The 25,268-nt window shown below is 36.3% G+C and overlaps 1 protein-coding gene across 3 annotated transcripts in view; it reads right to left on the bottom strand.

Moving 5' to 3' along the window:
* Ctdspl2 (CTD (carboxy-terminal domain, RNA polymerase II, polypeptide A) small phosphatase like 2) overlaps positions 1–25,268 on the bottom strand; it is a 75,693-nt gene that overhangs the window by 9,397 nt on the left and 41,028 nt on the right. For all 3 annotated transcript variants that reach the window (XM_005381418.2, XM_005381416.2, XM_013512468.1), the window contains exons 5-10: positions 24,715–24,930; positions 20,329–20,407; positions 19,684–19,795; positions 16,063–16,149; positions 4,827–4,889; positions 4,643–4,722 (exon numbers count right to left, since the gene is read on the bottom strand). In XM_005381418.2, the coding sequence (XP_005381475.1) occupies positions 4,643–4,722; positions 4,827–4,889; positions 16,063–16,149; positions 19,684–19,795; positions 20,329–20,407; positions 24,715–24,930 (637 nt within the window). The remainder of the gene's footprint in view (positions 1–4,642; positions 4,723–4,826; positions 4,890–16,062; positions 16,150–19,683; positions 19,796–20,328; positions 20,408–24,714; positions 24,931–25,268) is intronic.

Raw genomic sequence — 25,268 nt, 5'->3', positions numbered from 1 at the left:
GTGTCAATGGTAATGGCAAAAAGGAATATTTATACAGAGAAAATGTATAAACAGTTCTTTTTCCATTTATTATAAGGAATATTTTTAATTGGTGAAATAACTGTTTTCCTGTAGAAGGCCGAAAAGATGATTCTATTTTGGACAAGTGACAGTAGAAATTTTACTTCTATAAACATTTAGAGGGGCTGGGGATTTAGCTCAGCGGCACAGCGCCTGCCTGGCAAGCACGACATCGTGAGTTCAATTCCCAGTACCGGAAAAAAACCAAAACCAAAAAAAAAAAAATTTAGGTATGAGGAAATTAGAGATGCAAGTAAGTGCACCATGTAAATGCAAGTCACAATTGATGTCTCTTTGCCAATAGTGGCAGATTCACAAGAGGTAAACTATGTATGATAATGCAATTATTTTTATTAAATTACACTAAAAACTGCCCTGTTATTCAGGAATCTAGCAGTCAACAGTTAGTATTTGCAGTTTAAGAAAAAAAGTTACTTTGTTCCAGTCACAAAACAAAATCCTCCATGTCAACACATTTGCATTTCAATTCATAGGATGCAGAGATTATTCAGAAACTGCACACTCTACCTTGATATTACAAATTAATTCCCTACAGCACTCTAACAAATTTACTGTCCAAAAAGCATTTATTGTTTCAAGTTTTTAAAATTACAATTTAAAGTTACAATTTAAACTCTCAAATGTGTAAATTTAGCTTTAAAAATGTATGTTAATTTAAAACAGGTAATAGGGGCTGGGGATTTAGCTCAGCGGCAAAAAGTGCCTGCCTGGCATGCACAAGGTCGTGAGTTCGGTTCCCGGTACCAGAGAAAAACCAAAAAAAAAAATAATAATAAAACAGGTAATACCATGACTATAACTTATTCCCCAGTAAAATGAAAGCTCCAAGAGGGAGGCATTTGTGTTGCTCACCACTGTTTCCTGGAACACTGGAGATGCTGAACAGAAATCTTTAGAATGAATGAAGTCATCAAAGCAAATCATTTGCACAGTTTCATTAAAGTCAGGTAAAAATGAGCATAAATTGCAGTATACTTTTGTGAATAGAAAATACTATTTCTTGGCCAGGCATGGTAGTACACGCCTGTAATCCCAGCACTCCGGAAGGTTAGGGCAGGAGGATTTCAAGTTCAAGCCCAGCCTGGGCAACTTAGTGAGACCCTGTCTCAAAGTACAAGAAATAAGAAATGGGCTGAGGCTGTAGCTCAGTGCAAAGGTCCGGGATTCAATCCTCAGTAACAGCAAAAAAAAGAAACAAAATGAAAAGCCATTTTTCATTTATATTTCTAAACGTTACCATTTTTTTTTTTTTCAAAGACAGGATCTCACTATGTAGTATAAGCTGGCCTTGAACTCGCTTATGTAGCCCAGGATGGCCTCCAAGGCACAGTGATCCTCTCGCCTCATCCTCCTGAGTGCTGGGATTACAGGTGTGCGTCACTACACCTGGCCTTAAAGATTTGTTTGTTTGTTTGTTTGTTTGTTTGTTTTCCGGTACCAGGAATCGAACTCACAACCTTGCACTTGCCAGGCAGGCACTATACTGCTGAGCTAAATCTCCAGCCCCTTGGCCTTAAAGATTTAAGAGTAGAAAATTTAAGATTTTTCACTATGATAATACATGGGGAAAAGGATTTTTAAAAATTAATACATAGCTATTAAAGCCTGAGCTTTTTGTGCCATCTCTCTGCTTTTAGTCGAAAATTCAGACTAAGTCCTACATGTTACATGTAGCCAAATTACTGAAGTCTCACTTCAACTGAAAGAAATAATAAAATAATTTTTAAATTAAAAAATAGTTTTCAAAATGTGTAAAAGGCACTCTCCTGCATAACCAGGAATATACTGTATCTGCTGGGCAAACACAAGGAACTAAGCCCAGATCAGGATAATCTGAGTAACTACAACAATTTTAATTTCCAGTTAGATTCATGTAACGTTTTCTTTCACATGGAAGATAAATTTGTTCTTTATTTTTTTTTTAAATTTGTTCTTTAAAAAAGCAAAATAAAGCTGGGCATGGTGGCACATGTCTATAATCCCAGCACCTGGGAGGCTGAGGCAGAAGGATTGATGCAAGTTCAAGACCAGCCTAGGCTACAACATGAGCTCAAAGCCAGCCTGAACAGCCTGAACTGTGTCTCAGAAAGACAAAAAATAAAAAAGCAAAATAAGCCAGGCATGGTGGTGCACACCTGGAACCCCAGCACTCGGGAGGCTGAGGCAGGAGGATCACTGTGAGTTGGAGGCCATCTTAGGCTACATAACTGAGTTCAAGGCCAGCCTGAACTACAACCCTGTCTCCAAAAAGAAGGGCATAATAATTTCATTCAATCCTTTGTTAAAATTAACTCTTATTCTCTATACCATTAAAAGGTCAGATAACATTATCTCAGAGACATGAAGAAGTAAAACACTATGAGCACACTTCCACCCCATCCAATTCCAGAAGAAATGAGGATACAGATGTCACAGAGAATAAATACATTTGATGTTTATATCCTTTGAAAAATATCTGTTTATACAGTTAATAGAACAAGGAACTCTTTACAGAGTTTTGGGGCTTAAAAATTCATTTATTTTCACCATCCAAAACAGTAAATATATGTGCAGCCAACTAAAAATGGTCATTAAAATTAAATAGAATCATCCTAATTTCATAGATTAAGTGTTGACAGACATTTCTACTATTTCTTAATTAAATTTACCTGACCAGCTTCCGGCGCACAGGGAGCTGCGGGTGGGGAGCGCCACCAGCCTTCTGGCTGGCTAGCTTCCTGCCTGCTGGCTCCCAGAGGGTGGGCCCCTAGGGCACGGGGAGCCTCGGGCGGGGAGCGCCGGTCTTCGGACCGGCGACTCACTCCCGGCCTCGTGGTTTCCCGGAAGGAGGGCTTCCGGTGCACAGGGAGCTGCAGGTGGGGAGCGCCAGCCTTCTGGCTGGCTAGCTTCCTGCCTGCTAGCTCCCGGAGGGTGGGCTCCCAGCGCATGGGGAGCCATGCGGCGGCCCTTAGGCCGGCCGCCACCGCTCAATTGAGATCTATCATGACACAGAGAAACAGTGACACAATTGGCCCACCATGCACCGACTGCAGTTGCCCACCCATGGATGTGTGTGAATCATTGAAACTTTGAACAACCCCTGGGAATACATGCCATACAACGGGCCACTCTTGCTCCTGCCATTGGGAACCAGAAAGGTCCAGAGCCAGCGGAGGAGCAGCTGCTGAACAAGGACTCAGAGAACATGAGAATGCAGACTAAGCCCATGGAGTCAGAGGTCCAGTGGACTGGGGTCAGGAGAGCCGCTCACAAGCTGTAAACCAGGAGGACCTTGCACAATACCTGCAGAGACTCATTGGAAGCCATTCTTCCCCCGACAGTACAGGCTGTGGTGAAGCTCTGGAGAAGTCTGCAGCAGGATTCCTGCTGCCTGTGCTGACAGTTGGGGAAAGGACACTAACTGGTTGTGGGGTCCCAAAGCAATGGGAAGCTGGAGAGAAAAAGCTACAAAGAATGGCTTTCACCCCAGATAGCTCACTTGAGATGTTAGTAAGAATTGCCTCCTCAGTATTCTATAGCCATGATGAGGAGGAGGCCAAGGAGAGAAAACAAAGAGACTGAGAAAAAGCAGCTGCTTTTGCTGCACCACTAAGAGAAACAGATCCCAGGTCTGATTCCCGGGGCTCCAAGAAGAACTCGACAACTGCATTCATCTGCTACCACCATTAAAAGCCAGGCCACCTCAAGAGGAACTGCCCTAAGAGGCCCCATGGGCCATGCCCTGCATGCAAAGGAGACCACTGGAGATCGGTCTGCCCTCTGAGGTGGAGGCCTCAGAGCTCAGACCCATGCTACCAGTTACTCCAACAGGAATGAGAGGGCTTGGGGCATGGTCTGCCTTCTCCCTCTGGCCGGACCGTCATCTCCATCAAGGAGTCCTGGGTAATCATGACTATGGAGGAACAAGAAAACAGCCTGTTGCTAGTCACAGGTGCAAGTCTCTCGGTCCTTCTTTTCAATCCTGGCCTGCCTTCCAGCCATCATACCTCAGTGAAAGGAGTCACTGGTGAGGAGGTAATATGCTATTTTTGACAACCCTTAGGCAGTAACTACTTATTAGATCCTTCTTGCATATCTCTGTCTTCCTGAGAAACCACTTTGAAGATACCACCACGTATTACAGCAGCCATTGATATTTTCTTACTAATCTATCCATAACTGTGTTAAGTTTGTAATGTTCCTATCTTATTTCATAATGTATGTTTATTATTATGTGTTTCCTACAACAACCATTGAGAATAGTTAATGATTTTTCAATAGGTCACTCATGTATAGCTCTATTTATTTTCTTTAGAAGCCACTTTGAAGATACCAAAGTATAGCACAACAACTCTTGATAATCTCCTACCTCTTTTGTCTCTAACTCACTATTATTTGTCTATTTGTTTTCCTGAGAAACTATTTTGTAGATAATAATATGCAAAATGATAACCATTGATAATTTCCTACCATTTTGTCTGTAATTTGCTAAGTCCCCCCTATTATTATGTTATCCTTCTTTTATTCTTTAAAATAAAATTTAAAAAAATAAATAAAAAAAATAAAAAATAAATAAATTTACCTGACCAGTTGCTTTTTAGGGTCTAGTATGTTCAGTAACTTGTCTGCATACACCTTCTTCGAAGCAGTAAAAAGAATGATCTACAAATTCAGGAGGAAAAAAAGTAATCATTATACATCATCTAAATATGGCTATCATATGAATAAAGTAAAAACATGTATGTAATCAGCTTAAGCATATTTACCTCATACATCTGAGACATACGCTCCAGGAATTCCCTGAAGAATGGTCTTAATCTCACATAAACCTGAGAAAACATAATGAGAGTTTTTAGCAAATAAACATAAAATGGAAACCACTTATTTTAACATGTGTTGTACTTTAAATTCGGGTATAATTAAGACTTGGTATTTTAAAGAAACAGAAATGTTTACTAATTACCACTCATTTTATATAGAATTTACTTAAAACCATCCTTAATGGGATGATAATAATAATCACTGGTGATCATGTCACTTTTAATAGTTAAGTAAAACCATACAATAGTTCACTGAAATGTAATTTTTAATAAACATTTAAACTAAACACAGTAAGTTTCCCTCTGAGATTTTGATCCACCAAGCGCCTCCATCTTCCAGCCAGGTAGCATCCATCCAATTATTAGGCAGGCCGTGTGTCACCTCTAGCTGACCTGTCTCAATGACCTTCCTCAATAAATACTCAGAATTTATTTTCAACAATCATCTGCTACAAATATATTTATTTTAAATTTCCATTAAAGTAAAAATATTCAACAAAAGACTGGTGGGTTTAAATACCACAAATTTTCAAAACTCTTCTATATCTAATAATCCATATGTAACATCTAAATTAGCACTATTGAGTTGAGATTAAAAGTATGTAACAGGACGCTGGGCGTGGTGGCGCACGCCTGTAATCCCAGTACTCGGGAGGCTGAGGCAGGAGGACTGTTGCAAGTTTGAGACCAGCCTGGGCTACAAAGCTCAAGGCCAGCCTGAACTGCATAGTGAGAGCCTGTCTCAAAAAAAGAAGTATGTAACAGTCAAACAAACCAGTTCTCAAAATCTACCCAAACAACTGCTTTATGTGTTATCTTACTGCCACCTAACATTTAATATTGTTGTTATAGACTCCAGTATTCAAAAAGCACAAAAATATAAGCCATGAGCAACCACCAGAAACTATTTACCAAAGATTTTTCACCCCTTTTGAGTATTCATTTTCTTATAAAATTTTATTAAAAGAGAAACACTTTACTCCACTGAAATACTATTAACTTCAGATATTATGAATAACAAGTATTTCCAGATGTAATGGATTTTCATTTAAAAGGGGGAAAATAAACGTGGTAGCTACAAATCAAATGTATATTTAGTAGAGTTTGATTGTGGCATCCACATAAAAATGTTCCTATGAAAAAAATCCCATTTCTAGGAATGTTTTAAAGTGAAACAGGGAAAGTATGCAAAAGATTCTCAGAAGCAGGGACAATGTATTACTAATTTTTATAATTTACTAACATTAAGAGACATAAGACAATGCCAAATATAAAGCAGACACCTGATGGTAAGAAATCAAGTGAAACAGAACTACCTGAAGTTAGGCAATATACACAAATAGAGACAAGCAAACCTACACGACTACACAGTACACTACTGAATTATCTTAACACTTATAGAAGGCACATTTTGAATGATTTTCACTATGTTAATCACTACTCATCAAGGCTGGATTTCTTGTTTTTCATCTTACTAGTTAGGCATTTTATCTTAACTGTATGAAAAATCAAAAACAAAGTAAGCGGGCCAGGGATATAGCTCAGTGGCACAGGCCTGCCTGGCAAACACAAGGTCCTCAGTTCAATTCCTGGTACCAAAAAAAAAGTGAGCCATATAACCTTTCCTAGCAAATGAAAATAACGAAATTCTTAGTATCCAATCATATCATCTAGGAAGAGATATGAAAAAAATAACAATAGTTGCTCTCCTAACCAATTTTTGCATTTTGTCCTAAAATATTTGGTATAGTTTGCAGCCTTGATTTAAAACCGAACAAACCATATTTGTTTAGTAAGCCAAAGGATAGATTTTAGTAATAGTACATTTTACTGGCAAAATCACTTTCAATATTGATCTTTTAAAAACATATCTGTAATAAAAGTATATCATTTTGCATAAATGTTTTCATTTATTTTAATATCTTTATCACTTGCTCCATATAGTAAACTAAGAGCTTCTATAATTTGGAATTTGTTTTGTCTGTCTACAACACACTTCCACTGCAGAAGAATACATTTAAACTATGTTTTCCAAGAATGCAGAACAGTGTTCAAAAACAGTATTTTCGGACTAGGGGATTAAATCACTGGTACAGTGCTTGTCATCAAGGAAAATGACATTTTCCAATTTCCAGGGGGAATTCCAAATGAGGTCAAAGGTATAACTTAATCATGCACTCTTCTACTATATTTAAATAACATATTTACTTATTCTGTCCCGTCCCCCCACAGTTCTAGGAATCAAACCAAGGGTCTTGTGCACACTAAACAAGTGCTCTAAAACTAAGCTACATCTCTAACACATGTCTTGAAATTGCTTTCAAAACATGTTTACTGGAGAGGAAAAGTGGCACAAAAGATGAAGAAACGTACTCCAGAAGTGTTTCCATACCGTGACAACAAAAAGAACAACTGTTGACTGTAAGAGTTCCTACCCCTGGATTCACTATTTTAACATAAAGGTCTTTCATAAGAAACTGAAGTGGTTAGTAAAAAAAAAGAAAAAGATAAAAATTAAGAAATAGAAAGGTACAAGAAAATAGTGACTAGTCTGGAGCTTAGGCCCACATGGGGCCCTGCTGTGTGATACAAAGGCAAATCTCAGAAACACAAAAACAGACGAAGATAGAAGACCAGAAGAGTCTAAGTCATTTGATATATTAAGTCCAAGCAGAAATATTACACAAGTCGGGAAGCATTAATGTCCAGTATAAACAAATAAAGGTACGTAAAACAGAGTTTAATTCTTGAGACTATCATTACTTATTGTGTTAAGTCACAAACATATGGATATACACATAAGCATACCTCTAAATGCTTTACAGTCTATTCCACCAATGCCTTATCTGCATTTTTCTTCTTACTCGCAAAGATTCTTGTCTTGAGCAGCCTACTGCCCATTTTCTACCAACCATCCTTCAAAGTTATGACTCGAAACTGTGCAGTCTCTAACAGACTAAAAGATTCCTTTCACTGCAGTATGCATTACTTCCAAATCTACAATAACTATTCTATCCATACTACAAAGAGTTTAAAACTTTTCTCAATAAACAAAACATATTTTGGGTTTTCTGTGGTAGTTGTTTTTCGTTTATTGAAACACGGTCTCGCTATGTTAGGTAGTTCAGGCTGACCCTGAACTTGCGGCAGTCCTCCCGTCTCAGGCTCCTGAGTGCTGAGACTACAAGCATGTGCTACCATCCCTGGGTCTCAATAAACCAAATTATTTTGAAAAATAAATCAGAAGTTTACTATAATAACTTAGCTGGCTGTGGTGGTGCATGCCTGTAATCCCAGCACTTGGTAGGCAGGAGAATCAAAAGTTCAAAGCCAGTCTAGGTACATAAGTGAGTTCAAGGCCAGCCTGAACTACACAGTGAGACCTTGTCTTAACAAAAAAACAAAAAAGCCTTAATGCTATTATAATAATAAACAATTATGGTATACTAATACAAATCTGACTACTACCAGAAGACAGGAACATGTGACTATGTTCATACATCAAATTTTTTCTCCCCTGCAGTACTAAGGACTGAACCTGTTGTACATGCTACCACTGTATCTCAGTCCTTATGCCATCCTTTAAAAGTAAAAAATGATTAGAGTCATGTCTGCAAAATACAGATAAAGGTTAGTTTTATATAACCTATTATGCCACTGAAATTTTATCTTACACAGAAACACTGGGAGTGGATGTGTGGGGCATGCTTGTAATCTCAGCACTCAGAACGCTGAGGCAGGAGGATTGCAGCAAGTTCATGGCCAACCTGTACTACATAGTGATTTCAAGGCCAGCCTGAACTACATAGGGAGACCCTGTCTCAAAAAAAAAAAAAAAAAAAAAATTATAGAAAGGCTACAATACGGCATTTTCTAAAAAAAAAAAAAAAAAAACACTGGATATGTATTTTTTTTACAGTTACATTAATAGTACATTAACATCACTTGAGTATCTGACAGCTTCCACTTTCTTTGGTGAATTTCCTAAATGTATATAGATAATAATAATAGGCCACTAATGATTAACAGAGCTAGATTAATAAAAGTAGTCACTAAAATGTGAATCAATTCACAAATTCATTATAAATATTGTGGTAAAGTCCATTTAAATTAAAATTCAACTGAACAATTTCTGACTACTATCAAACCTTGATCTATGTCATAACAATCAAAAATGCAAAATAAAAAAGCCCTACTCAAAGATAAGGTTTCAAACTTTATGCAAAAGCCTAGAAAAAAATATTGTACATGTGGTTCTAAAGAAAAGTATTTCTAAATTAATTTTAAACCCTGACAATATGGTCCCAACATTAATAAAGAAACCTCACTGATACACTCTATGCTATCCTTTGAATTTAGTGATATATAATAGCAATAGGTTTTTAAAATGGTAAATTCAAGGACTAGTGATATAGCTAGTAGAGTGGCATGCTTAGCATATACAGGGCTATAGGTTCAACCATAGAGGGAACACACGTGGGACAGAAGGTATATAGGTGGAGCAGGAGGAGCAGAAGCATGAGTTTGAACCAAGCATGGGCTACACAACAAGTTTAAGGCTGGCCTAGACTACATAGGGAGACCCTTTTTCTTTGAACAAAAAGATGATTAGTGATTAATTAGAAAAAAGAATTAAAGCAAATATACAAGGCTGGGGATTGTGAACAATGAAATGTTATTTGCAACTGGTAGGTAAGTAGGTATACAAGTGGTTCTGACAATTTTTCAACCCTCCTGGACATTTCAGTTTTCTTACTGATGAAAGGGGTGTAACAGTACCTATTTTATAGTGCCACTGTGAGAAATAAGTACCTATAAAGCATCTGGAATAGTGCCTACCCTACCACATTTAAAGTGCCAGCAGCTATTAGCTGTTATTATCCACCCCATTATTTAAAGGTAACCAGTAAGGAGAACAGCTAAAACTAGTATAATTGAATGGGGCAGAATTGGGCAACCACAATTCCAAGAGGTCCTACATCTATACAGTGGTACCTTGGTTCATGAACGTTTTTGTTTGCAAATAATTTGATTCACAAACAGAAGTATTCAGCAAAATTTTGTTTTTGTTTGCAAACTCTGCATCTGGTGAGAAACCCAACTATGGTCATCTTTCTCACACAAACAGAAATGTGGCCATCTTTTCCAAAATTGCAGAACAAAATAAATTCATGAACTGAGATACCACTGTAATCTATTCTTCTGGATGGAAGAGGGAAGGTAATGACTCTCAGTTGACAGTGTTTTCAATTAACATTTTCTTAACATCAGTATCAGAGTACACTGACAAAACCCAAACTTCCTCCAAGAAAGGTTGTTTAGGTAGGCGCACAGAGGCTTCATCTTCATAGCTCACTGAGGTGTTTTACTCCTGTTTTGGTTTCATAAAGTTCCAGTAAAACGTAGGTGGATGTTTGGAACAGGTGTTTTTTGTTTTATTTTGTGGCTTTACCCCAGGGCCTTCCCACTGAATTACAACTCCAGCTTTGACATAGTCTTGCTAGGTTGCCCAGACTAGGCTCAAACTCACAATCCTCTTGCTTTGTCCTTAAAGAGCACTGGGATTAAATTACACATATGGGGACAGTATTTATAGGGGGATGAATCTGGGGATGAACAGATTAGAATCAGATTAGATTTGAAAGGGGCTTTTTCTTTTTAGGGGGCCAGGCCTAGTGGCACATGCCTGTACTCTTAGCAATTAGGAGGCTAAGGCAGTAGGATCACAAGTTTGACAACAGACTAGGGCTACAAAGTTGAAAACAAGGTCAGCCTGGTTTACATACTGACACCCTGTCTCCAAAAACAAGGGGAAGGATGACAGACAGGGAAATCCGTTTAAGAGTCCAAGTTGCATAAACTAAAGCTTAACTTATTAATATAGATGACATATTAAAATTTTTCAATGACACAGACTCTTCAACCAAGTAAAACTGGCCATTTTATTTCTACATATGCTTAAATAAGTACACAGAAACTTCTGACTTGTTTATGTTAACAATTTTGTTATTTAAAGGCAAAAAAAGTAACCATTTTGGTGAAATAAAAACATCTTTAAAAACAAACTCTGGGGGCTGGGGACTTAGCTCAGCGGCAAAAGCACCTGCCTGGCAAGTGCAAGGCCGTGAGTTCGGTTCCCGGTACCGGAGAAAAACCCAAAAAAACAAAACAAAACAATAAAAACAAACTCTGAGGTTCAAAGAGAATGAAGCCTTCAATTTAGTAAGTTTAGTAATCAACTGTCACCTCTTAAATATATTTTTGAGTATTAAACAAGAATATTCCACACAGTATATTTTCTTAATGAACTGCTTCTAATTTTGAAACACATGTTTTAAAACAAAGAATTTCCCATGAAATACATTTTTTTTTTGGTTTGGTGAAGGACAGAACTGTAAAAGTTAATCTGTGTCTTTCTTTTTTTAATCTAAAAATGATTTACTATACTTACTAATAAGGATTGGAAAATTAATCTAAAATTACTTTGTAATATTTTAAATATTATTTGCAATTATCAAAATATTGTTCTCTGTTAAACTATTATCTTCAATACTAAGTGTCTATGATTCCAAATGTTATATTTAAGGCACAAACATACATATATACTATTGATGAAGTTCAACAATTAAAAATGCTTCTTGGTTGGTAATATTCAGAATTTGTGGAAAGAAAAAGTACAATTAGCTTTTTACTATGAATTTTCTCCCTTAAACGATTTTCTTCATGGAGCAAATAAAGTTAACTTTTCTAGGAAAGTGTACAGAAAAGAAAAGAAGACACTGACCCTCTAATTCTCATTTTGTGGTATAAAAATTATCCTATGCTATAAAATTTCCAAGGAACAAACTATAATAATAGGAAGAGGATGAACTCTGCTAACCATGGAGCACCCCACCTCCTCCCCCTCCCCAACTTTTCCCATAAAAGGAACCTTTACCAATAAAACAAAAGCATCCTGTGTGAGTAGCTCCCTATAAGATCCTATCTCTCTCCTTGAGTGCTTACCACAATCTGATTTCTGGACAGCTGACCCAAAGTCTGTTGATTTTACTGATCTTCAGAAAGCCACTGACTGGCTAAAGTCTTATTGGTGAACAATCAAAAAATCAGATTCCCCTGCCATACTTTACAGAATTGAGGAGTTGGACAACACAGTTACGTTTGGCTGCACTGTGGTGAAACATATGAGGTATCTTCTTTTTGTCTTCAAACAGCCACGTTTGGGCTGAGTAGCTCTATTACATCTTCAAAAAATTGAGCTCCAGTTCTTGATGGAGATAGAGGAAGGTCATTGAGGAGGTGTTTCAGCTCAAGAGCTAAGTGAAAAATGTCTTTTGATTCAGTCCTGCTTGTGGATAGAAGTCATCTTCTGGATGGAAGAGGGAGTGAGATGACCTACAGTCTTGAATTGGTGGATCTGCAGGAACAGAAACTAAATACAGTGGAGACCTCTTAACTGAGAAACACCATGAGATGGATTTCCTGAAAACGTGTCAATATAAACTAAATATACAGATTAAACATGTGCACTGGAAGTGATCATGCACTTGTTTTTCCAGATATCAAATGCATTTTTACCATTTATGAATAAATCCTTGCCCAATAACTACTTATAAAACAATTTTCAGGAAAAAAAAACTCATTAAAACACCAATTCAAAGAAAAATCTATACATTTTGCCTTTGTGAGTGCCATATCCTATTTTAAATCAGTTCTTCATTTAAATGACTGTATCCTTACACAAGAAACTGTAACCTATTTACCCCATACAGTGGTAGTACATTAACTTTGTTTTTTTGGTTTTTCATGTGTGAGGGTTGTACTGGGAACTGAACTCAGGACCTCACGCTTGCCAGGCAGGCGATACACCCCTGAGCTATATCCCCGGCCTAGCACATTAACTTTTTAAGATGGATTTTTTACATGTTTTGTTCTCTAATGAAATGAAATTCAAATATGTACAAAATTTAGACTTCAATAATCTACCTGCTCAAAAATTCTAACACTTTCATTAATCAAGTTTATTCCTACTTATCAATCAAATAAAGAGTATGTATCATGAAGTCAGACAGTATCTATTTGTTTTTTGGGGTGTTATTTTTTTGTTTTGTTTTGTTTTTGTCTTTTTGAGACAGGGTCTCACTAGGCAGTTCAGGCTGGCCTTGAACTTACTTTGTAGCCCAGGCTGGCCTCACAGTGATCCTCTTGCCTCAGCCTCCCCAGTGCTGGGACTACAGGTGTGTGCCACCACGCCCAGCTAGTCGGGCAATATTTAAAGGTGAAGAGTGGCCACCTCAAAGTTCCCTCAAGCTTTGACCTGGGGAAAAAAACTAGGAAAGCTCACAACCAGATTTCTGTGGACCTAATTTAAATTTTCTATATATGATAACAAAAATTTTAATGAGCATTTGATTACTTGCTTTCCTTTAGAATGAGTATGTAAATTTACTGTATATACTCTCATAATTATTAGGCCATGTATCAGCAAACTATGGCCTACTGGCCAAATATATCCCTCCACTTATTTTTGTAAACAAAGTTTTATTGTAACACAGCCATGCTTTTTTATTTATGGCTACTATGGCAGAAAAAGTACTGCAACAATGATCACAGAACCTAAAATATTTTCAACTGGCCTTTTATAACAAGTCTGCCAACTGTGTATATAGAAGATTATTAAGATACATGTACTAGAATTTACCCTATAAATTATTTCAAAATGAAAGAAATGATATGTAGAATTAAAATTAGATATGGATCAACCATAACAACGTTATAAAAACAACATCAACAAAAAAGTAAGTCTCATCTGGCCTTGATTCAGATAAAGGATCTGATCCTATCTTCATAGAAAAAGAAAGGGGGCATGGGGTAGAGGAGAAGAGATAGAATATAATACTATGGAACTGACTGACATATTTCATATGTATTCACTGGAAAATAGTTACTTTCATATTATGTAAATTTTACCTCAAATTTTTAAAATAAAGAGTATATACAGTATTTTACAGGTTTCTACCTTTAAGTGGTCCACATTACAGCATAGTGGTTAAATATGTAAGTTACATCTTACCTAATAATGTGGTTTCTCCAAAATCTCTTAGATCATCACAGACCCTTGTGTATATTTCTTCTTTGCCAGTAGATGGAGACAACACCACTGAAAGTTTAAAAGACATCATTCCCTGTTTAAAGGGAGCTTGCTGGTCTGAAAAAACTAGGGGAACCCTAACCCAAAGATTTCTTCAGCAATTTTTTTTAAAAAAGCAGAGAGAATGTCTGGCTATGCCAAACCAGAAATCCAAGGGAATATACTCAATGTTAACTATGGACATACTCAAAAATTTACTGAAAGTGAACTAAATTCTGTCCTTGATGTAGTAAATAAATCATAGTATTAAAATAGAACCATCTCTATAGCTTCTAAGATTCAAACTCTGGTCATTACAATTTAGATCATTTCTTTTTCAGTTTCAGTTTCAAAATATAGAATATAAAGAGTTCTTAGAATTCCAGAGGTAGGTATAGTAAAGTATTAGTCAATATGTATTGCTATAAGCCTCTTCAAAATAAGACAACTATCCAGATCCATATTAAAATAGTAAGAACTTTTAAAAAGATAAGAGTTAAAGCAGAAATGGTGGGAACAATAAGAAAAAAAGATTCAACTTTATGGTCCTAACTTTCCAGGTTTCTTATTTCACTATTAAAAATTACATAAACAGACCCAAAACCATCTGAAGGAAATTATTTTCAAATTTGGAAGCTTAAGAAGAGTCATCTCCAAATCATTATTTACCTATATTTTTCAAGTAGCTTTCTTTCCAAACTCAAAGCCCTAAAGCCAGTTTTCAAACACTATCTTGAAAAAAAATAAAATAAAATAAACACCAACAAAACACCAACCAGGTTATTGAGCTAAACAGTCAAAGCTAAGTTAATACTATACTATTTACATTTGCCAAAAAACTACTTTTGATGGGCAATAAACAAGAGTAACCTATTTGGTAAAGAATGTCTTATCAAGAAAAAGAATCGCCTTAAACCAAATAATAACCAGTTAAAAGGGAAAAGAAACATCTTAAAATCCTTTATAATCCTTTATGTATATTTTGCTTATCCTGATTATCATAACTAAAATTAGTTTACATAAAAAGGAGAATATACTATTCAGATACTACCATGTCCTTTATCTACAATAAAGTAGAACTGATAATTACTGCTAAAATAAATTTTACGACTCATTACTAGAGAAATTTGGTAAAGTAGCCCTGAAGCACAAACTTCTAACTCTGAAATTTTATAATTCCTGTGAGACAGCAACTAAAATCTGCCAAGAAAACTACAACCACATTCTAACTGCCTATAAAGAGCACATAAACAGCCACAAAACCTTTTTATTATCCACACAGTAAATGCTTCATGGGTCTATGTAGTTAACCCCTAGGTTGGCTTCCTTGTGATAAACAACAAACTCTTTTGACCCTTCCCCAATCTTTCAACAACTGGTACATAGGAATATAGTACTAATTAATAAACAACGGAACAGCCAACATGGAAAAATACTTTTCACTTAATATAATCTTCACGCAAAGAGATCTTAAAAATATGGCCAACAGACAATATCCACAGTGAAATCTTAACTATATATTCTGCATGGTTCCCTTCCCATCACACAGATGAGAGAAATACCAAACTCTAGGTAAAGTAGCAACTAGAAGAGTATCCTTGACTTTTGTGATCAATATAAAGTAGGCCTATTAAACCAGAATTTTACAGATGATACTGCTATCAGAAATTAAAATGACCAACAAGGAATGAGTTTTCTTTATATTAATTACACTGGGGGGGGGACACCACCAGGTGTTATAACCTGGCATGCTCCTCCTAAGGATCTATATCAGTGCTCCTGCCTCCACCTGCTGGCAAACAGATTATGAAACTAGCAAATATCACTGGGTAAGAAAAGTTAGTGTTCTTTTGTTAACAAATTAATATTTTATGTAACTATCTAGCATGAATGCTACTTTGTGTTAACAAAGACTGATGAAATCCATCAGAAAATCTACAGAAAAACACACTGAACATCAAGTTAAAAAGTTTTTGGTTTTTTGTTTTGTTTTGTTTTGCTTAAAATATGACCTAAGAGGCCAAAAATCAAGTTAAAAATTTTTTTAATTACCTGATATATCACATCTTGGAAAAGGACTGGAAAAGTAAGTGCTGCATCTTCTAGCTCATTTAGACTACAATGCACTAGTGTTTCATCCTTAAAATAAAAAAAAAAAAAACATGTTGAATGAAACTGTATTGAAAGAAATGTCAAATAACTTTATGTAACCACAATTACAAAAAAAATTAAAGCATCCATTCATATGTAGAGTTTTACATTCATATATTATTATATGTGATATTAGCAATTTAGGATAGGAATCACTTGTTCTCAAATGTAGCGGTAGTTCCTCGACCAATAAACAGCACCACCACTATCTGGGAACTAATCAGAAATGCAAATGAAGTTCTCCCGCTCCATTTCTGATTTTTTTTTTTTTTGGTACCAGGAACCGAACTCAGGACCTTGTGCTTGCCAGGCAGGCACTTATGCCACTGAGCTATATCCCCAGTCCCGTCCATTTCTGGTATTAATAAACACACTGGGAATGGAGCCCAGCAATCTTTGGCTTAACATGCTATTCGGGTGGTTTTGATGTATTCTCAGGTTTGAGAACCACTGCTCTGAACTCTGCAGTTGCCAACTTTCTATTAAAATCACACATATATTTTTTACACTTAGCAAATGTAAGTTTAGAATTTAATCATTCATAGTACATACAACATACATATGTGTGTGTGTGTATATATATGTATATATATATTCTCACATAATTCCTTATCTTCAACTTTCCATTAAAGAACCTTACAATAGGAACAGATGTTGTTTAAATAGCAGTCAATGAAAACTTGTTTTTGATTACCAGATCCTGTTTTCTCATTAACAGAGTAAGAAAACAAGACTTCTTAAATGCAAATATTTGTATTTCTCAAGTCATAAATGCTTAAAAACAAAAGCAAGGCTTCCGTTAGTATTAAATGATTAAGTGACAGGATTTTCTGGGGCAGGGCGATACTGGGGAATTGAACTCAAGATTTTTGAACTCAGCTAAATCTTTAACCCCTTTAAAATTTTTATTTTTAGACAGGCTCTTGCTAAGTGGCCCAAGCTGGGCTTTGGACCAGCTTCCTCAGTTTTTTTCCTCAACTTTTGACCCTCCTTCCTCAGTTTCCCAGAGTACAAGGATTATAGGTGTGTGCCACCACACCCAGCTTTTTCTTTAAAAAATAAAGCTGCTAATCACTACCCCTAAAATTTCCAGTGTTTGAAGGTAAATTAAAATGAAGCATGAATGACCACAGGTTTTGATTCCATATCTTACTATTAGCTGATGTGTTCTTTTAACCTAAATTAAACTTTGAGGAGGCAAAGAGCAAAAATACTGTGCTCTAGTTATGCCTCCTTTAACAGCCAATCAGACTACATACACATTTCAAGTATTCTGTCAGCCTCTTAAGAAAATGTATCATCTTTCCTACAAGTGAATTAAAAATTTTTACTACATCATTTTCAGCTTATTAAAATTTTATCATTCTTCATCTACTTCTATAAAATTATTTATGCTCAACAAATTCTTATCTTTCACATTGGAGTCAAAATAATATGGCCAAACTTAGTATCATGACCTCGTGAACACCTAATGTAAAAATCAAGAAAAATCTTTCACTTTACCTCTAACTTGTACTCAAATCCAACTAGTCATAATCAGTTCTAAAACTTTTTTTTTTTACTCATCTAAAAGTATCTTAGAGCCAGATAAACTGTGCAGCTTGGTCACTTAGGGAGTCCCTGGTCTCAAAACAAACAAAAACAAAAAACTCCAAAGAAGCTGGGTGTGGTGGCACACATCTGTAAGCCCAGCACTCAGGAGGCTGAGGCAGGAGGATCCTTGTGAGTTCAAGGCCACCCTGGGCTACAAAGTTCAAAACCAGCCTGAACTGCATGGTGAGACCTTGTCTCAAAAAGACAAAAAAAAAAAAAACACTCAAAAGAATTACTGAGGATGTAGCACAGTGAGAAGGCCCTAGTTCAATCCCCAGACCACAAAAGGAAAAGGAGAAGGGGCAGGGGAAGAGAAAGAGAAAAAGAGAAGAAAAAGAAAAGTACTTTAAGATCCAGGCAGTACTTTTTATATATGTCTCTTTGGCCAGGTAAAGGCTATGGCAATGAACTCTCACAACTATATTATATATTAATTAGAAACTTAAAAGAACAGTCTCTACCTTCAAGATAATTTTTTTTAAATTTTTTTTTGTACTGGAAATTGAAGATAAATTTTTTATGAGAACTAAACCACATCTCTAATTATAGGGTACCAGTGACAAATATTTAAAAATGATATATTTTCCTATATAATAAGATACTCCCTTTGCCAATATGACAAAAGTGTAGGCAGGTGATAAGTGTAATGACTATATATTAAATTGTCTTAGCAAAAGATGTAAGATACTGTTTTCAAACCTCTCATGAACCCTAAAGTAGAGGTCTTTGCTTTTATAATTATTTTACATTTGTTGGAGTACTGGCTGGGGACCGACCCCAAGGGCCTTCATGTTGAGCTACACCCTTTTATTTTCAGAAAGTTGCTGAACTGCCCAGGATGTGCTTGAACTTTGGATCCTCCTGCCTCAGTCTCCCACAGTGCTGGGAGATTTCAGGTTTGTGCTACCACACCCAGCTAAAATACAATTTTTTTCTGAGATAGGGTCTCACTGTATGTAGTTCAGGCTGGCCTCAAACGTGTGGCTATCCTCCTATCTCACCATCCCCAAGTCCTGCGATTATAGCTGTGTGCATCACCACAGCCAGCTAAAATATAAATTTTACATCACATCAAGAGAGCTTATGATAGGCTTTAGTAGCCTGTGTGAAGAGATTAAAATTTGATCTCTTTGACACTATTAATAGTTTACTGTTTTTACATAATGTGCAAAAATAAAAACAGGAAAGAGTTTACTCTTGCAGTTAACTTACTCAGACCCAAGTTATATTTAATCATTCAGGGAAATATGGGAACCTGATGGAACAGAAGAAATCTAGGCGTATTTCTTTTTTTTTTTTTTTTTTGGTTTTTCTCCGGTACCGGGAACCGAACTCACGACCTTGCGCTTTCTAGGCGTATTTCTAATGAAATAAAATTAGAATTTCTTGGGAGATAATAAGGAAATCACAGGCTGGGGTACCCAGTGGTAGAGCACATGTCTAACACATTAAGACCCTGGGCTTGATCTCCAGGACTGCAAAAAGAAAGTAAGTCTGATTTATTTTCAAAAAGAATACCTGACCCAAACTAAACTGGAAATTGTACCATTAAACTGTACTTAAACAAAGGCATTTCAGAACATCTAGGGGATATATATCTATATCTATACATAGAGAGAGAGATATATAGATATATATAGTGATAGCTACTCATTCATTCATATTTCTCCCCCAGTACCAAAAACTGAACCCAGAGGCACTCCACCACTGAGCTGTATCCCCAGGCATTTTTGTTGTTTTGAGACAGTGTCTCACAAAGTTGCCCAGATGGGATTCAAAATTGTAGTCCTCCTGCCTCAGCCTCCCTCAATGCTGCAATTACAGGTGTGCACCACTGCACCAGCTTTCCCTGTATTCTTTTAGGTATTCTAAACGATTACTTTAGAAGAGAATTTCTCTTCTTTCTACTGCTATAGATAATACACTTACCAGGTCTAAAACTAGGGAGAATTCTGGTGTGCTTCTTGTTTTCAATGGAAGAGCAGGTTTCCTATTTAGTTGTTCTTCTGTCAGTGGTGGAACATGTTTGATGAAATAATAGCTATAAATCAAATTTTATGAAAATTTCAACGTTTCTTTAGAAAGCATAATACTAAGTTCAGCCTAAAGCAAAGCATACCTAACCAAGTAAACTAGACTTACAAAACATGTATGTAAAAGTGGAAAAGTACAAACTGAAACTCCTTAACTCAGTAAAAGTTAATTACCTGCAGATCATGTTCTTTGTAAAATAGATGTTCCTCATTTACAATGGGATTACCTTCTCATAGACCTATCTTAAATTACAAATATCGTAAGTTGAAAATGCATTCAATATACCTAACCTACCAAATACCAATATTTAGCAATAAAGTACAATGCAGAGCATTGGCTGTCTTCCTTATCACACGGCTGACTGAGAGTTGCAGCTGGTCCAGCATCACAAGAAAGTATCCCACCACACACTGCTAGTCCAGGAAAAAAATCAAACTTCAAAGTAAGCTTTTTACTGAATACATATCTTTTTTGCACCATTACAAAGTTGAAATGTTACAGGAAGAAAGAAAAAATGTTTAAACCACAGAAACAACTCACGGGTCAAATACTTCCCAGTCTTCTTCGTAGGTGGCCTCTGCATGGGCTGATGAATAACCACTCTCTGGATTTACTGGTGCTATAATAAAGTCAAAAGGAAAATGTTAACTTTTACTCAATGCTTACCAGGAAGTATGTATTTCTCTTTCTATAAAACATCTTCCCAAGGTTCTTTATATTTTAGGTTGACAGAAATAATATGTAAACAACATTTAGAAGGAAATTTAGTAACAGAAAGAACTTTACATCCAAGGGAAAAAGTAACACCTACAGACAAATGGCAACCCACATAGTGACTAGAATGAAGATCCCTATCAGCTAAAATTTACTAGTTACTAGAAAAATAATACTCCACAAAAATTTAATTTCTATCTGAATAGGGTTTACATGTAATAATTATAAAGATTGTGTGGTGCTCTTGTAGCAGTTAATACATCACCTTGCACATATAGGCTGTGGAATATATGCTGACAATAGATTCAAATATGGTTTTAAAAGTTCTAAGATCCATTAGAACAGTCTTTAAGAAAACCACTAACGTTTGAAGATATCAATATGTAATACAACAACCATTGTTCATTTCCTACCACTTTGTCTGTAACTGTATTGCGTGCATTGTTCTTATGCTGTTTTGTAAATGGATGTCTGTTTGTTAATATGTTTTCCTTCTTTTATTATTAAAATAAAAAAGTCCACTAAGGGACTAGGATATAGTCCAGTGGTTGAGAACTTGCTTAGCATGTGCAAAGTCCTAGATTTGATCCCTAGCACCACCAAAACAAAATAAAACAAAGTCTATTATCCCGTCAATATGGATGGAACTTGCGATCATTAGGTTAAGTGAAATAAGCCAGGCACAGAAAGACAATTACAACATGATCTCACTCATACTCAAAACCTAAAAAAGTTCATTTCACTAAATGGTGGTTATCAGAGGCTGGTAGGAGTGAGAGGAAAGAAGCTGATCAGTGAGTACACCAAGCTACGGATAGGAGCAAGGAGTTCTGGGTTGCGACTGCACAGGAGGGTGACCACAGGTAACAATAATATGCTATACATTTCAAAAGCCTAGAAGAAAGGATTCTGAATGTTTTCACTACTAAGGAGAGAAATGCCTCAAGAGCTTAATGTTTAACCTCATTTAAAAGTTACAGTGTATGCATGCATTGATCATCATAGGGAACACCTCATTAACATATAAGATTTTTGTTTTCATGTAGGAGGATCAAGACCAGCCTGGGCTACAAAGTAAGCTCCTAGCCAGCCTGAACTACATAGTGAGACCCTGTCTCAAAAAGACCATCCATCCATCTATACATACATACATATATACATACACAAAATGTATGTACATTGTCTCAGGACTTTCAAGCCTATCGATGATCTTGATCCTTAGAAGTTAAGAAACTCTGCTGTCTGGCTGGGCTGGGGATGTAGCTCAGCAGCAGAACACTGGCTTAGAGTGCACAAGGTCTTTGGTTCCAGACACAGGAGGGCAAAAGAAAAACTTTCTTATAAAGAAATGCTACTTTATATAGAAATCATTGCTTCAGAAAATTTACCTTATTTCTAACTTACAAGCAACTATAATCAAGAAGCAATTCTAAGGTGAGTGTGGTGGCACACACTGGTAATCCCAGCAATGGGCAGGCTGAGATGGAAGGATCACAAGTTTAAGGCCAGCCTGGGTTACACTACACAGTGAGATCAAGGCCAGCCTGAAGTACACAGTGAGACTCTGTCTCAAAACAAAAACAAAAACACAAAACAAAGAGGTAAATCTATATTTCATGCCACATAATTCATTCTGTTTAAACTAAGGTTGCATCAATTGATAACACTATAGAAATATACTGAGAATTTTCTAAAACAATGATTACAACTTAAATTGGAGAGGACAAAGATTTCTTACAAGCTAAGCAGGTAATATGCCAGGGATAAAAAGTTTAAGGTGGAACCCAATGAAATTGCTGTAATCACTCTACAGTAATGGAATGTTGGTGGATAATAGTCTTTCAAGATAAAAACTCTTTTTACAATTATGATATATTTATACCTTCTTAAACAAGGTCATCTAGTATGTATGTCCAATGTAGCACATCAGAGATAGTACAGAAGCTTTATTAATCTGTGACAATTTATACCAATCAGGGGATAATGGAAACTATCTTCCAATTACTTTAACTTCAGACAAAGGAAAGAATGTAATGAGTTTCTACAAACTAAGTATTCTTCTTACTTCATCACATTTAACCTTCAAAACCTTGTATTTTATTTATTTATTTTTTAAGTGTCTCATTATGTTGCCCTTAAACTCCTGGGACTGAGTGGTTCTCCCACCTCAGCCTCCAGAGGTCCCAGAACTACTGGCTTACACCACTGCACCCAACTATCCTTCTTGTTCTCTTTGACTACACTCTCAAAGTTGGAAAAAGTAGTACTTTTGTGCTTGTTTTCATTTTTTCTTACTTTATTTTCGTATTTATCTTTTATGAGCAATGTTACCTCTGTTAATCTTACCATCCCACAGTAAATGCAATGAGCCTGTGTCACTTTGCTCACTTATTTTCAATGGTATTCATCACACTATATAGTAATTTTCTCTTACTATTCTGTATCAACAGTTCCCATCCCAAAAAAATGTGTGCACATGCTCAGGGAATAAAGGAATGAGGGGGTCAACTACACTCTTATTTTCTTCTCTAGAAACCGCAGAAGTTATAGAATTATCTTCTCCAGCTTCACAGCTGTTAGAAAAAATAAATACTAAGACAGCACAAAAACAGAACAAACATCAAACAAAAACAGAACAAACATCAAACAAGAAGCCAAGAGCCCTGGACTTTATACTTTACCATTCATTAGCCTTATAACCCAGGGTAAAGTCACCAACATAAAATGATAGGTCAAAGGTAAGTCATTCAAGTTTTATCCACCAAAGAATGAGCTCCCTATTTATATAATATTGTTGATTTGCTTGTAAGATTCAGTATTAAATTTTGTGCTTAACATTAAAGATATGAATGTTTTGCTTAATAAATTTAAAATATATCTTTCCTCTATTTGCTGCTTTTCTCTTCACAACAGCATTAGGTTATACTATGTAGACACTTCACAACTGTGTATTTTTTCTTTAAAATGTTTCCTGTTGTAGCCAGAGGTGGTGGTGCACTTGGGAAGGCTGAGGCGGGAGGATCACTGTGAACTCAAGGCCAGCCTGGAATAGTGAATTCAAGGTCAGCCTCATTATATAGGGAGAACTTGGCTCAAAAAAAAAAAAAAGCTTCCTGCTGTTTCAGTTATTTAAAAAATGTTTCTCTTTTATATTTGAGATAAGTACTTATATTATTCTATTTCCTCATAACAATTTTTTTTTTTTTGAGATTGGGCCTCACTAATCACTCAGGCTAGGCTTCAACTCACTATTTAGCTCAGGCTGGCCTTGAACTCGTGGTGAATCTCCTGCCTTAGCCTCCCGAGTGCTGGAATTATGGGTCCAAATCGTATTTAACTAACACAGATCTTCTGGGCTCTCTCAAATACGTGGTACCACAAGAACAGAAAACAAATACCTGTCCCAGAGGGAGAAGAGGGCCCAACTTTAGTGTTTTTTTTTTCCCACTTTTACAAACAGTAGAAGCTGGGCGTGATGGTGCGGGCCTGTAATCCCAGCACTCAGGAGGCTGAGGCAGGAGGATCGCAGAGTTCAAGACCAGCCTGGACTATAAAGTGAACTCAAGGCCAGCCTGAACTGCATACAGACTTTATCTCAAAAAGAAAAGACAAAAAAAAAAACAAAAAAACCCAACCCACAATCTCTCTATTTTTGAGAGAAGGTCTTGCTACATAGTTCAGGTTGGCTTTAAGCTCACTATGTAGCCCAGACTGGTCTCAAACTCTAGGCAATCCTTCTACTCAAAGACTCCTGAGTGCTGGGATTACAGGTGTGTACCACCACACTCAGCCACAACTTCATCTTATACTTTTTTGTACCACAGCTCTCAGAGGTTAATAAATAGTTTCCACATTTTAATGTTAACTGTCTCAGGAACACAGAAATTATGTTAGGGCTTTTTAAGAATCCAGAGTTAGGCAGCATCAATAGGATACAGGAAGAGATCCAGGAACAGAAGTCCCCAAGGTTGTTGGTGGTGGTATCATTTACAGATGAAGCAAGGTATGAAACTGCTTCTAAGTAGTGCTCTCAGACCTACAGGTGCAAATAATGACTTGGATTTTCAGGATGAAGTTTTGTTTCAATTTTTTTTTTAACTTCAAGAAACAAAAATTTAAGCATTTAATTGGCTCATTTAAGAAATAATACCATGTTTTTATTTACTACTTATGAAGATAGAGGTTTTTTTTAAAAAAGAAATTTTTTTTCACCTGTAAGGGGTGGGATATCACGATTAACTGTTTCTTCTGCTTCTTCTAAACCATTATTTATCGATGGCCTCACTTGAACCGCTTGGTTTGAGTAAGCTGCTCCATTAGTTGACGTAGTAGTACTGGTAGTGATCTCATCCACCTGTTCCATATCAAGTTGTTTTACTATCTCTTCAGCTTCCACAGCCTGTCCTGGGGAATCTGATCCTGATGTTCCTGAAATCATCATTCAGCATAGTATCATCACTTAATACTTAGGAAAACTAATACTTAGGAAAACTAAATGCAATTACCGCTGTACAATTTATTTAAATGGCTAATTCACAGAAGAATAATGCTGAGGATACCACTATTTTAGTACATTTTTATAGACATTTCAAACAATGAGAAATCAAAACTATTATAGGGTAAAGAAGTATGTAGTTTTTAAGTTTTCAAGTAGTTTAAGAAGCACCTATTCATAGTCAAACAACCACAGCTTTCTTTTTCCTTTCCTTTTTCCTTTCCTCTCCCCTCCCCTCCCCTCCCCTCCCCCTTCCTTCCTTCCTTCCTTC

This window comes from Chinchilla lanigera, unplaced genomic scaffold (assembly GCF_000276665.1).
Source record: "Chinchilla lanigera isolate Chin_1 unplaced genomic scaffold, ChiLan1.0 scaffold00015, whole genome shotgun sequence".
NCBI classification, from domain to species: Eukaryota; Metazoa; Chordata; class Mammalia; order Rodentia; family Chinchillidae; genus Chinchilla; species Chinchilla lanigera.
This window is presented reverse-complemented; position numbering and strand designations above follow the sequence as displayed.